Source organism: Artemia sp. Qi Xiang Cuo, chromosome 17 (genome assembly GCF_049724085.1).
Source record: "Artemia sp. Qi Xiang Cuo chromosome 17, ASM4972408v1, whole genome shotgun sequence".
Classification (NCBI taxonomy): Eukaryota; Metazoa; Arthropoda; class Branchiopoda; order Anostraca; family Artemiidae; genus Artemia; species Artemia sp. Qi Xiang Cuo.
The window spans coordinates 43,197,029-43,211,726 of NC_142810.1; the positions used below are offsets into that span (position 1 = coordinate 43,197,029).

A 14,698-nucleotide genomic window follows, 5' to 3' on the forward strand; every position below is an offset into this window, starting at 1 on the left:
TGTGTGTGTAAGTTTTGGCGTGTGTGTGTGAGTTTTCGTGTGTTTGTGTGTGTTAGTTTTGTGTGTGTGTGTGTGTGTGTGTTAGTTTTTGTGTTCATGTAAGTTTTTGTGTGAATGTAAGTTTTCGTGTGGATGTGTAAGTTTTTGTGTGTGTGTGTGTGTGTGTATGTTTTTGTGTGTGTAAGTTTGGTGGTGTGTGTGTAAGTTTTAGTGTGTGTGTGTGTGTTATTTTTGTGTGTGTGTGTGTGTGTGCAAGTTTTTGTGCGTGTGTGTGTGAGTTTTTTTTGTGTTCATGTGTAAGTTTTTGTGTGTGTGTGTGTAAGTTTTTGTGTGTGTGTAAGTTTTGGTGTGTGTGTGTTAGTTTTAGTGTGTGTGTGTGTGTAAGTTTTTTTTTTTTTTGTTTGTTTATTTTTTTTTTTTGTTTTAAGTTTTTGTGTTCTTTTTAGTTTTCGTGTGCTTGTGTTAGTTTTTGTGTGTGTGTGTGTGTAAGTTTGTGTGTGTGTGTGTGTAAGTTTTTGTGTTTGTGTGTTTTTTTTCGAGTGTGTGTGTTAGTTTTCTTGTGTGTGTGTGTGTGTAAGTTTTTGTGTGTGTGTTTAAGTTTTTGTGCGTGTGTATAATTTTTTGTGTGTGTGTAAGTTTTTGTGTGAATTTAAGATTTTGTGTTCATGTATTCTTTTTCTTTTGTTTCTATGTTTTTGTGTGTGTGTGTGTATGTTTTTTTTTGTCTTATCTGTATTTTTTTGATGTATTTTTTGTGTTTTTGTGTGTAAGTTTGTGTTTTTGTTTGTGTGTGTTATATTTTGTGTGTGTAAGTTTTTTTGTGTGTGTGTGTGTATAATTTTGTTTGTGTGTGTGTGTGTGTAATTTTTTGTGTGTATAATTTTTGGCTTGTGTGTGTGATTTTTCGTGTGTGTGTGTGTGTGTGTTTTGTGTGTGTGTGTGTTTTAGTTTTTGTGTGTGTGTATGTGATTTTTTTTTGTGTTGAAGTTTAAGTTTTTGTGTGTGTGTGTGTGTGTGTAATTTTTTGTGTGTGTGTAAGTTTTGGCGTGTGTGTGTGAGTTTTGGTGTGTGTGTGTGTGTAAGTGTGTGCATGTGTTTATGTGTGTGTGCTGTGTAAGTTTTTGTGTGCATGTAAGTTTTTGTCTGCATGTTAGTTTTCGTGTGCATGTGTAAGTTTTGTGTGTGTGTGTGTGTGTGTATGTTTTTGTGTGTGTGTGTGTATGTTTTGGCGTGTGTGTGTAAGTTTTGGTGTGTGTGTGTAATTTTTAGTGTGTGTTTGTTAGTTTATGTGTGTGTGTGTCATTTTTTGTGTGTGTGTAAGTTTTTGTGTGCATGTAAGGGGACCGGGGGAGGACCTTTGGGGCCCAGGGAGGGCGTTTGGGGATCAGGAGCCCTTGAGGCTTGGGTGGTCTTTTGGGAACCCAGTGGACCTTTGGGGACGGGAGGAGGACCGTTGGTGGCCCAGGGGACCATGGGGGGGCGGTTGGCCTTTTGGGAGCCCGGAGGACCGTTGAGGACCTGAGGAGGGCCGTTGGGTGTCTGTGGAGGGCGTTTGGGGGATATTCTTTCGAAATTTTTACTTGTTAGTTTACTTTTTTTTTATGGCGTAACCCTGCGGCAGATCCTGCAGTGCCTCCCTGCGGCGCATCCCACGTTGCGCTGTATGGCCCAACGGCGAAGCTCGGAGGGACAGCCTGCGGCGCTTTCCGGGCCCCCGGCACCTCTTTGCAGCGCTTCTCTGGTCCGGGGGGCCTTTGGGGACCGGGGAAGGGCCTTTGGGGCACCGGGAGGACCTTTGGGGCACAGGGAGGGCCTTTGGGGGTCCGGGGGGCAGTTGGGGGCCTGGGGGACATTTGGGGACCGGTGGAGGGCCTTTGGGACCCCGTTGGTCCTTTGGGAGCTCGATGGGCCTTTGGGGGGCCGAGGGATGGCCTTTGGGGGTCTCGGGGGGCCTTTGGGGGTGCAGGTGGCCCTTTGAGAGCGTGGGGGGCCTTTGAGGACCGGGGGCTTCCTTCGGGGCTGGGGTAGGAGGATTGGAACCCTTTGGGGTTGGGTTAGAGGACCTCACAACACTGTTCAAATGAAACTTGTGTATTATAACGACCACAGAGTTTCACCATTAAATTCTCTTCTAAAATCTCTTCAAAAATCATCTTTTAAAATGTCTCTAATTGTTTCGCCGAAATAGTTCCATAACCTGTCTAAAACAGTTTCCCCCAAATAATCCCTAAAAGTAATTCAGCGTGTTCCTTTTGTTTTTGGCATCTCTGCGCTAATGCATTTCAAATTAATAAGAAACCTGATTCCCTCGCAAAAACAATTCATCGCTAAGATGTTTCTTGGAGAATTGTTTCCATGGCCTTTGGCTATTAATATCCTTTGGAGTTCGACCAAAAGAGTTGTTTCCGAGGCAAAGACATTAATGACTTGGATCTATTCCTGGAGAATCGTTTCTATGCGAAAATTTTTAAAGTCTGACAGATGATGTCATTGGTTGATTGATCTGTCAAGAAAGGGGAATTAATTTGTTGTTTCTAAGGGGAATTATTGATTCACGATAGGTGAATTGAGGTCGACAGCACAGGTGTACAAAATTCCGAGAAACCCATAACATTTGGCTCTAGCAACAATAACAAATGCTATTTCTGGATCATAACATTCGCTGAGAACGTGCACTTACAACAGCAACAACAAATGAATCGACCTTGGAAAAAGAGGTCATTGACCCCATTAACAACGTGTTCCCCCTAGGGACTCTATGCCCATATATGGTGTGCTGTTCGGAGTCTATGCCCATATATGGACTCCCGTCCGCACTGGTACCCCCCTCTCTACTTGGATTTTTATCCAGTCTGTTACCAATTAATGGTTGTGTTTTCCTTCTGCTACAGTAATAGAAAAAGTAACACTCCCCAAAGCTCCATTATTGATTTGCTTTTTGGCTCATTTTCTTTTTGACTCCATTATATTTAAAATATGCTGGCGCTTATTTAAAAAGCAAAATTAAAAACTGAAAATCTTATCCGCTAAAAATTAAATTCCTGTTTTTTCCCTAAGTTTTTAAAACGTATATGGTTGTTTAAGTTTCTACTTAACCAGTTTGAAGAATTGGATTTCATTCTTGGTGTCCTTGGTACTTTGAAAAATTATTTTACAAATTACATTTTTTTAATGAAAGTACAGCACAAAATCAGATTCAAGCGAGGAACAAACAATTCATGTAACCAAAAAATATTCAGCTTCCTTTGACTCAGGGAAGAATTCTCAAGAGGTTCAAACCAATTTAAAAGAAAAAACAATCAAGTTGGCCCATTCTGTGGGTCTGGTACCCCAACCTAAAATATTTTAGTACATTGAAGCTCTATTTGCACAGGGATTAACGGGTTTAGGTTTCACTCCGATCCGAGACAACACGTTTTTCGGCCTGTTTTTGGATATCGTAACACTCGCGGTCAAAAAACCTGAGTCTCCTTGACTTAGTGACCGATCCTTGAAAACGATCCTTTCCATCTGAGTACTGAATCCAAATGCACAGCTGTTTCCACAAAAAAAATATCTGTGAAGGATTGATGATCTATCAAGAAATTAAGATCAAAACCTCTTGAGCTGTGCAAGTTATACCATTCACGGAGGAGCTTTTATTTGAAATTAAATAAAAAAAAACAAGTTCTTTTAACTGAAATTAAGGAGCGACGTTAAAACTTAAAACGAACAGAAATTATTCCGTATATGAAAGGGGCTGTTCCCTCCTCAACGCCTCGCTCTTTACGCTGAAATTAGACTCTTTCTCACAACGCCATTTTTTAAAACAATAAAAACATTAGCGTAAAGAGCGAGGCGTTGAAAACGGAACAGCCCTCTTCATATACGGAATAATTTCTGTTCGTTTTAAGTTTTAACGTCGTTCCTTATTTTCAGTTATAAAAACTTATTTTTTTTTATTTAATTTTTGAACGTTTTTAAATTAATACAGGTTTTGATTTTGGCTCACCGTACATGAATAATTAAAACGAAATTTGCATATTAATTCTACTTTTATTTGGTTAAATGGCTCTCTCGAAAGTTGTTTAATTCTTTTTACGAACGTTTTTATTAGTAATAAATATACGTAATTTACGAATTAACTTACGTAACGAACTTCTATATTCATAGATTTTCTAATACGTATATTAGGGGGTTCACCCCCTAGTCAATACCTTGCTCTTTAAGCTAAAGTTCGAATTTTTTTTTCCAATTCTTTAAGAATGAGTCATTAATCACAATCAGTTGATCAATTGAAATCAGTTGAAAAACTTGTTTTTTTATTTACTTAATTTCTGATCATTTTCTTTAATAATGCTGGGAAATCCGGCGCTCCCTTCATAGCAATGTCACTTCCCCCATGAAAACTTTCTTTGTGGAAAGATCCTCCCATATAACCCCCTAACCACCCCCCCCCACCTACCAGAAAAAATCCCCTCTGAAAATGTCTGTATGCTTTCCAATAACCAATATTATGTTTCAACATTGGGTAAAGTTCATTACTTTCAGCCCTCTCCCCGGTGACTTCGGGGGAATAAGTCAACCTAACAGACATTTTTATCATATTTTCGACCATGCTGAACAAAATGGATATATCAAAATTTTGATCGGGTGACTTTGGGAAAAATGAGCGTGGGAGGGGGCCTAGTTGCCCTCCATTTTTTTGGTCACTTACAAAGGGCACTAGAACTTTTAATTTCCGTTGCAATGAGCCCTCCCACTATATTCTAGGACCACTGGGTCGATACGATCACCCCTGGAAAAAAACAAACAAATAAACATGAAAAAATGCAAAAAATGCAATTTTTTCGTTTTCGTTTTTTTGAGTTTCGGTTACCATTGAGCCGGGTCGCTCCTTACTTACAGTTCGTTACCACGAACTGTTTGATTTGGACAATTTTGAGCGAACAACTATCTAAAAACTTTTTTTCTGGCCAACGAGGGAACCGAAGGAAAAAAACGTCACCTATGGGCAGCTGGTTACCCTAAAGAAACTTTTTGCATTTAAAAAGAAGACTAGAGCTCTCGTTTGGAGAGAATTAAGCAACTACTCTATCACATTTCCGTACTAAAAGTGACCTTTTGTTCCATTGGTTTATTCAATCCATTTTTACCATCAATTTTATTATTCCTTATTCATATATTAAAAAGAGAAGCTCAATAATGCCAACTGTTTTACTTGCTGTTGTATTTACTTTTTGTTTCTTTACAAAATTCTTTGCCATTAGAAAGAATAAAAAAGTTGAATGACTCTTAAATGAATTTCTATGCCATTGTAGTAAAAGAAATTCTTTTGGACAACGTCATTTTCTTATTAGAAAAATTTTGGTTTACATGTTTCTCTAGATAAACGAAGGATAAAACCCAGTATTTTAGTTGATGTTAACGGAGGAATTCATCTTAAAATAAAAAAAATAAACATATAGCTTTTCACTTTAGAATGTCCATAAAAATCTCCGGTTGGATGTGTTTAAAGAAACATTAAGGAGGACAAAATTAATGCAAAATATGCGATTTCTAAATTGGATAAGTTTGAAATCATGTATTTTCAACAATTTTTAATTTGTTTCGGAGGGTGTAGCTCACATTTATTTTATTTTTTATTAGAGGTCCATTAAAACATCTTCTAGGACCACGCCCATTCAAATACGGTGAATATTTTGCTTTGTATTCTGTTTAATCAGATTTACAGAATACAAAAATTAAAGAATTTCCTTGGGGACACGAATTTGTTAAATCATATTCAAAACTTTTGTAGATGAATAAAATCAGGATGAAAACAGGGCAGTCCATCATTCTAATATTCGTTGACAGTTACGATAAAAATACATGGAATTTCCCTAAAGAAAAAATTATGAGTTTTTAATTCAAGAAAGTTGCATACTCTTCGATCCGGAATCATCGGGGCAAGCTCTTTCTTGGATTGGGCATCTGCTGGATTTCAATAAACTAATGACTATTTTAGTATATAGTTGAAATCATCATAAGCAGCGCAATAACACTGCCTAAGTAAAGAGCGATGTAGGCATAAAGTATTATATATATATACTTTTTTCTTTTGCTCCACCAAGGCAGTTCGAACAAAAGGAGTTGTCGTCGAAGCTTCGGAAGGAGCTCATTCAACTGGATATTATAAGTTCTAGTGCCTTTTTAAAGATGCAAAAGTGATTTAAGGGCAACAAGCCCGCCTCTCACTCCCCTCAAATTCCAAAACGCACACAATCCGAAAATCGAGACAATTATTTTGTTGAAAGGTCCAATAACTCTGTATCTGGTGAGGTCACTCCCCCACAGTCCTCAGGACAAGGCTGTAAGTTACACAATTCACCCATTGTATTTATATGAAGTTTGTCATTGGGAAAGGAGGGCAAGTTTGACCTTAGGTGCTCATAAAGCCCATGTGTATTCAGCAGATTTTTTTAAAGAATAATGGGGAGAGCAGATGTTTAACTAAATCAAAACACGTTATGTGCTTAGAGGTTGTCAAATGGGCGTAACTCGGAAATATCTGAACAGCAGGAATATTTATTATTTTATTTATTTTATTAAATACTTTTAAATTGGAAGTTTCAGGGAATGATGAGGGGAATAATCAATTCACCAAACAGAAAATATTTGCACACTTCTACTACTATTACTACTAATAGCCTACTACTACTACTACTACTACTACTACTGCTACTACTACTAAAACTACTACTACTACTACTGCTACTGCTGCTATTGCTACTACTACTACTACTACAACTACCACTGCTATTACAATTTTTACTACTACTGTCTACTACGCCTAGTACTACTGCTACTACTACTACTACTACTGCTGTTACTACTCCCACTACTACTACTAATAATAATAATATTACTGCTACTACTTCTACTATTACTACTATTACAGCTACCACTACAACTACTGCTACTACTACTACTATTACTATTAGTACTGCTGCTGCTGCTACTACTACTGCTGCTGCTGCTGCTGCTGCTGCTGCTGCTGCTGTTGCTGCTGCTGTTGCTACTGGTACTACTGCTGCTGCTATTGCCACTGCTGCTGCTGGTACTGCTGCTGCTGCTGCCAATGCTGCTGCTGCTGCTGCTGCTGCTGCTGCTGCTGCTGCTGCTAAAGCTGCTGCTGCTGCTGCTCAAGCACTGCTGCTGCTGCTGCTGCTGCTGCTGCTGCTGCTGCTGCTGCTGCTGCTGCTGCTGCTGCTGCTGGCCTGCTGCTGCTGCTGCTGCTGCTGCTGCTGCTGCTGCTGCTGCTGCTGCTGCTAGAGCTGCTGCTGCTGCTGCTGCTGCTGCTGCTGCTGCTGCTGCTGCTGCTGCTGCTGCTGCAGCTGCCGCTGCTGTTGCAGTTTTTGCTGCTGCTGCTGCGCCTGGTGCTGCTGCTGCTGCTGCTGCTGCTGCTGCTGCTGCTGCTGCTGCTGCTGCTGCTGCTGCTGCTGCTGTTGCTGCAGGTGGAGCTGCTGCTGCTGCTGCTGTTGCCACTGCTGCTGCTGGTGGTGCTGCTGCTGCTGCCAGTGCTGCTGCTGCTGCTGCTGCTGCTGCTAAGGCTGCTGCTGCTGCTGCTGCCACTGCAGACACTGCTGCTGCTGCTGCTGCTGCTGCTGCTGCTGCTGGCCTGCTGCTGCTGCTGCTGCTGCTGCTGCTGCTGTTGCTGCTGCTGCTGCTGCTGCTGCTGCTGCTGCTACTGCTAAAGCTGCTGCTGCTGCTGCTGCTGCTGCTGCTGCTGCTGCTGCTGCTGGTGCTACAACTACCACTGCTACTACAACTATTACTACTACTACTACTGCTACTATTACTACTACTACTACTGTTACTACTACCACTACTACTACTAATAATAATAATATTACTGCTACTACTTCTACTACTACTACTACTACAGCTACCACTACAACTACAGCTACTGCTACTACTATTACTATTAGTACTACTAACACTACTACTACTACTACCTATTACTACTACTACTACCTGCTGCTACTACTTTTACTACTACTGCTACTACTACTGTTACAAGTACTACTACTACTACTACTATTACCACTACTGATACTACTACTACTTTTACTACTACCAATGCTACTCCTACTGCTACTACTACTACTACTACTACTGCTACTGCTGCCACTACAAACACTACTACTACTACTACTACTACTTCTACTGCTACTACTACTACTTCTACTTCTATCCACTTAAATTTGCATTTGTGCCGTATGGAGAAGGTTCGGAAAGAGATTTAAGGTCTCACTCTTTTTTGTCTCCAATAAAAGTAACCTCTATTTAAGAGGTGCCAATGCACAAAATTTATTGGAAAAAACTTCTTGGTTGAGGGGAATAAGCTGCAAAAATTTGGAAAGCTAGAAATTTAAAAAAAGAAAGCACAATAGGCTGATCAATGTGGTTTTGAATATTGTGTCCTGAGCATAATGATTATCATAAATGTATTTTGAGTGTCGGTCATCAAAACAACCTACGTAAAAAATGCTATATCTGGAAGACGACTAGGCATGTCGAATTGTATTTTCCTGGGATTTTTTGGGGTCATGGCAACTTCGAATCAAAATGAGAAGAGGGGGAAGGACCTATGAGTTGGGTTGTAGAAAAGTTTTTTTCTCTCTCAGATCTAGCTGAAACTTTATTGGAAGATAGCTTTAAATAAAAATTGCCATTACAAAGCAGATTGATAACACTAACTGTTAAAAGGAGTGAGACATTAGTGCCAAAATGGGCTATATGAATCAGGGAAAAATAAGCGAATAATAAAAACTCGAAATCTGACATCTTGATGATAAGTGTTCAAGGATCGAGCAGCCGACCGTATCTAGCAGGGCGAAGTGACCTCGGGCTATGTTCGTGAGAGTCAAAGGTCCAAGTTCGTTTTCAAAGGTTTTAGCTGAGCTGAGTGATTTGAGTTAAATGACATGTAGCAGGATCTTATTTCTTGTAGCGTCAACCGTCAACAGATATGCTAATTCAAACACGGCTTATCATATGTGTCATAACGACAAAGAATTATGTTGCTTTATTTCATTCTCTGCTGACACGCCAGGCGTTTGACGATCTGCAAAATGTTGATATCATGTTGAAATTTTGCCTCATTTTGGCAACAATAAAAAATCCTTCACAAAGGTCAACCTTCTACAACCATTTCTTTTTTTTCCTATGAACAACTTGATTTGCTGAAATCCAAAATAAATTAAAAGAAGAAACATCAAAAGCAATTCTTAATCCTGCTTTACTTTTTCAGTTCTTATCACAAAGGCTATGAAATTGCAAGTGGATATTATTGTCCCTTCGATCGTTTTAAATGCGAAAGATGCTCTTCTTGAATGTCATTATGACTTGGATGACGAAGGTCTGTATTCACTTAAATGGTACAAAGGAAATGAAGAAATATTTAGATTTATCCCTGGAGAAGAGCTTCTAAGTGATCGAATTAAAGGATTTAATCTGCCAGGAGTCAATATTGATGTAAGTTTTATTTGTTACCATTTTTAAAAAAATGAAGCTAACGCATAATGTTTTTGCTTCAATATTAGGTTATTTTTAATTTTATTTATCTAAATTACAGGATATTATTATGAAATAATATTATTTTATTACAAATAGGTATAGCTAAACAGAAAATGCCACTATATTGGATTGCAATATGATTTAAACACAAAATTAGCATTACTTCTCAAAATCAATAAAATTGAGTAAATGTTTCGCATTCCAAAATACCAAGCGAGCTTCAAACCAAAAAGGTTGATGGTTGACCAGATTTGTACGGTTTGTCAGACTTTGGAAAAATACTTAGAGCTTAGACACCGTGCCTACCAACTCTTCGTAGATTTCAAAAAGGCGTCCGACCTCGTCTGAAGAGAAGTTCTATGGCCTTTTCTTCCTCATTTTGGCATTAACACATTTTAAGACCGCAAAGACTATTCATGAAGTTTCAACAAATAACAAGAAAATATAAATACAAAATGACCAAGAAAAAAAGGCCAATGTTCATCCTGTGTAACAAACGAAAGCGAAACGACAAAAAAGATGTTTCAACATAGATCTCCGCCAAGCTATTCTCAGTGCTGAAAAAAAACACCAAATCATGGCAACCCTGACTCTTCAGTGATGCATCAAGTTTGCTTAGATGCAGATTTTGAGGTTTGCTGATAGTTGCGTCGTAGTGTACTCCGATAATTAATACTCAGTAAAAGAAGTCCAAACGTGTTTTATATGGGAGTTCTGAAAAAGTCCAAACTTCTATAATTTCAACAGAAAAATCATTTAATATATCACTTCTGACCAAATTTGGAAAATACTAATTTTCTGTCTTAAATATGCTAGTGTGAACTTTAACGGCACAGAAAAACATTAAATCAAACTAAAAAAGCAAGCCAGAATAAATAAACGATTATTCATAAGTTAGATTGGCAGGAACTCTCTTCTCAGTGATTGACTCAACTTGCCTAATGGCCTGATTTTTAGTAATACGACCAAATAATCTTTGTTTAAAATGAGAAAGAATATTATTTGATTCTCTTTTTATAAAGTCATCGTATTATCCAGTTATAACAATGTCTTCAGTTTCTCTTTTAAAGCAAGGTCTCTATTAATTTATCTATTTATTTAAATTGCCTCCCTAAAAGATTGCAGTAAAACATTTATTGTCGAAATTAATTTGCATCGTCAAAACGAATTAAAGGATATGGGTGTTCAAAACATGGAAGGCCAAGGCAGTCAAGTTTATCATTTTGTTTTTTAGAGATTAATTACTACTACTGCTAGTATTAGTAGTAGTAGTAGTAGTATTAGTAGTAGTATTAGTAGTAGTAGTAGTAGTAATAGTAGTAGTAGTAGTAGTAGTAGTAGTAGTAGTAGTGGTAGTAGTATCAGCAGTAGTTTTAGTAGTTGTAGTAGCAGTAGTAGTAGTATTAGAAGCATTTTGAAATTAATTTATTGAAAACTTGTGTTCAGTTAGTCGTTCCCCCGACTGTTAAAGGGTTCTTCCAATGTAAAGCTTCCCGCGAGAACACGGGACTTTGTAAATGATACTACCATGAATAGTGTCGGTCTTATCTTTCCCAGAGTTGAAAAAATATTTAACCTTTAGTTCACTTATGAAAGAAACAATAAAACTCAGCGACCCAAGTTTGTCACTGGGTTTCGAGATGTATAGTGGTGATATATATGGTGTGTATATATGGTATGTATGTATGTATATATAATGAAATATATGTCATGAGAAACAACAGTATGTTATTCTCTTTTTACAAATTCATCGTATTATACAATTGTAGCAATATTTCCAGTTTCCATATTAAAAGCAATGTCTCAATTAATATATTTTTTTTATTTAAATTGCCTCCGTAAGAGATTGCGGTAAAATATTTACTGTGGGAATTTATTTGCATTGTTAAAATGAACTAAATGACCTGGATGTGCAAAACCGTGGAAGGCCCAGGGAGAGTCAAGTTCATCATTTTAATTTTGAGAATTTAGTGATTAATTTATTGAAAATTTGCGTTCATTTAATCGTTCTCCCGACTGTTAAAGGATTCTGCCAATGTAAAGCTTCCCAAGAGAACACGGGACTTTGTAAACGCCACTACCATGAATAACGTCAGTTTTATCTTTCAAAGAGTTGAAAAAATATTTAACCTTTAGCTCATTTATGAAAGAAACAATAAAACTTAGCAGCCCAATATTTTCGCTGAATTTTGAGATATATGGTATAGTGATGAAAGTTTTTTTTTTCAATTGTCGGAGTAACTCTGAAGCAAGGGGGTTGGGTTCATTATTTTCCTATTTTACCTTTTTTAATCGTCTATCTATGATATGTTCAACATTTTACTATTGTATTAATTTAAATAATTTTATTGAAAATATTATAGATAGATGATTAAAAAAAAGGCAAAAAAGGAAAATAATGAACTTCAGTTACTCCGTCTATTGAAAACAAAACTTTCATCCCTATACCATACATCTGGAAATTCATTGACACACTTGGGAAAATTTTAAACAAACATAATCTCTTTGTTCTTTCAAAATAAATTAAAGGTTGAACCTTTTTTCAACTCGGGAAAGGATAAAACTGACCCTATACTGGGTAGTGGTGTATACAGAGTCTCGTGATCCACGTTGGACGTTTAACATTGGTAGGATCCGTCAACATCTGGGGGAACGATTGCATGAACACAAAACTTCCATAGGTAAATCCCTGAGATGTAAAAATAAAAATGGAAACTTTGATTCTGTTTTGGCCCTCCACATTTTTGCAAATCCTGATCATTTAATTCTTTTTGAAGAGGCAACTTTAGTATCTACTGTAAATGGCTTACCGCAATCTTTTAAAATGGCAATTTAGACTAAAAAAAATATATAAATAGGGATATTGCTATAAATGGAGATACAGGAGATATTTCCTTAAGCCCAAATTATAATAACTTGATATTAAAAGGTTCAAACAACATTTTTTCCCAGTCTCATTTAAGACAACCTGTCCACATATCTAAGGTAAATCAAATTTGCAGGCAATCTAAATCTATTTCTAGGCAAAGAACTTTTGCCCAATCCAATTGGTGAATCGTCTTTCATTTATTATGGCTGGTTTTGATTCAGTATCTTTTCTCTTCTCGTGAAGTTTACTTCAAAAGGTTGTATTTTGTTTTTGTTTTCGTTTCTATTCCTTTTAAGCACTGAAAACGACTTGGCGGAGGTCCTTGTTGAAATATTTGACTATTTTCAATTCATATTGTCCCACTGGCTGATAACTACCATCATTTTTTTCGTTTTTTTTTATTTTATTTTTCATTTAGTATATGTTTTTTCCGCTCTTTTTTCTTCATATATAACTAAAGAAAGGGGAGGGGGTATTATTTTCTTGTTTTGTCTTTTTAAATCTTCTATCTATAATATTCACAGTAAGTTTAAGGAGATAGCCATTACATAGTAAAATATCTGTAACATAATTTAATTTAGAGACTACATGGCTATGTGAACAGATTTTTAGAACATGTCCGAAAAAAGGCATATCTATGCCAATTTTTGCAGAAAAACTTTGACGAGCAACACCGATAACGAGAATTGTGGGTGGGTTTATAGAGAAAGAAATTCAAAATTAGGAATATTTTTCAGATTTATCAAAGTGAGGAAACTTCCCTTAATCTTCCACCTCCAACTTCAATTGAAGATTCGAATCGAAAGTATTTAAATGCATCCCAATTTTTTTTTCAGACGATCATATTCATGTTCCGAAATATTGTAAACAAACGGAAAAATAAAGTGTTTCAAGGGAAAACTAATCTAGACAGAATTTTCAATGACATCAATATAAAAATTTGCCACAAGGCCCTTCTATGCAAACTAAACGCCTTTGGAGTTGAGGGTCAGCTATTTGAGGTCCTTGCTGAATTCGTTCACCAGCGATCAAAAAGGATCCTCCTTGACGGCTTCATTTCAAAAGATTACCCGGTTTTAGTTGGAGTACCCCAAGGAATATTCTTCGGCCGACTCTTTTCCAGGTTTTCATAAGCAATCAAGGTGATAGCTGTGAAAATATCTCACCACTTTGCTGATGACATGACGACGATGATACTCATAACGAAAGACGAAGATCCCAGAAATTCCCTTAAGGAGCTTTAGACCCGCCTAAGAAAATTGAGGAATGGGGAGATAAGTCGATTGTCAGTTTCGATGCATCAAAAACATAAGAGCTCTTAATTTCGATGGCGGGGAATGAGAGAAATCAGTAGTGTAGGCACAGGCACATCAAGCGACCCAATATCAGATGTTTCAAGCGACCCAATACAAAAATAGCATGTTAATACAAGCGGCCCATTGCAAGTGGAATTCCCACCCCCTTATACATTTTTGTATGCAACATTCCCGCCCTTGGCAAGAGTTCAAAGGTCAGATGTTTATTCTATGACACAACTCCTTTGTTTTTCTATGACATACCCTCACTGCTTTCTGTGACACGCCCTCCTCCGTTTCTGTGACATGTTCTAACTTTCCCATACAATTCGTGTGACGTGCCATCTGACGTCACGTGATACACCTGTACAATGCGGTCAACTGTTTCTAGGTGACGATTACGAAGATTCCCAGGATTTCAGTTTTATATTATATGATTACTTGGAATGTGGTCCATATGATACAAAAGTTTTGATAACAATCGAAGCTCCTAACCCCTCACCCCTGTTTCTAGTGCATGCCCTCTGACATCACAGCGCACATCCCCTTTTCAAGCGTATGTTATGCCACGCGACAGATCCTTGCCTTTTAAAGGGCCAGATAAGTTGAACTACCATCCCCTCGCACCTGCAGAGTACAGTCACTTGTTATATTAAAGAAAACACACTTGGCAAGATTCCATGACACACCCTTTGTACTCCAATGACGTCATACGACTTACCCCGTTTCAAACAAACAGATCTAATGCTTGACGCAATTTTGCGTACACAGGAGCCCATCGGAGATTCCCCGCTTGTAATGTAACGACACCCAAAACTCCAAAAGAATTCTTTTTTCTTTAACGCAAAACCGATACACATTTAACGCAATAATTTTACACCCCTCGCTGTCAGATAATGCTGTTTTGACATTTTTTTCAGAAAAGACCTTCTTTTTTCGACGTTTTTTTTTTAACTCAAAGCACCATTCATTTTTTTTCTAGAGTTCTTGACCC

At 37.7% G+C, this 14,698-nt stretch overlaps 1 protein-coding gene across 1 annotated transcript in view; it reads left to right on the forward strand.

The window, feature by feature from the left end:
• Positions 1 to 14,698, forward strand: part of LOC148942228 (cell adhesion molecule 1-like) — a 410,054-nt gene that overhangs the window by 1,669 nt on the left and 393,687 nt on the right. Inside the window, exon 2 of the mRNA XM_089103258.1 lies at positions 9,269 to 9,498. Within this exon, the coding sequence (XP_088959384.1) occupies positions 9,269 to 9,498 (230 nt within the window). The remainder of the gene's footprint in view (positions 1 to 9,268; positions 9,499 to 14,698) is intronic.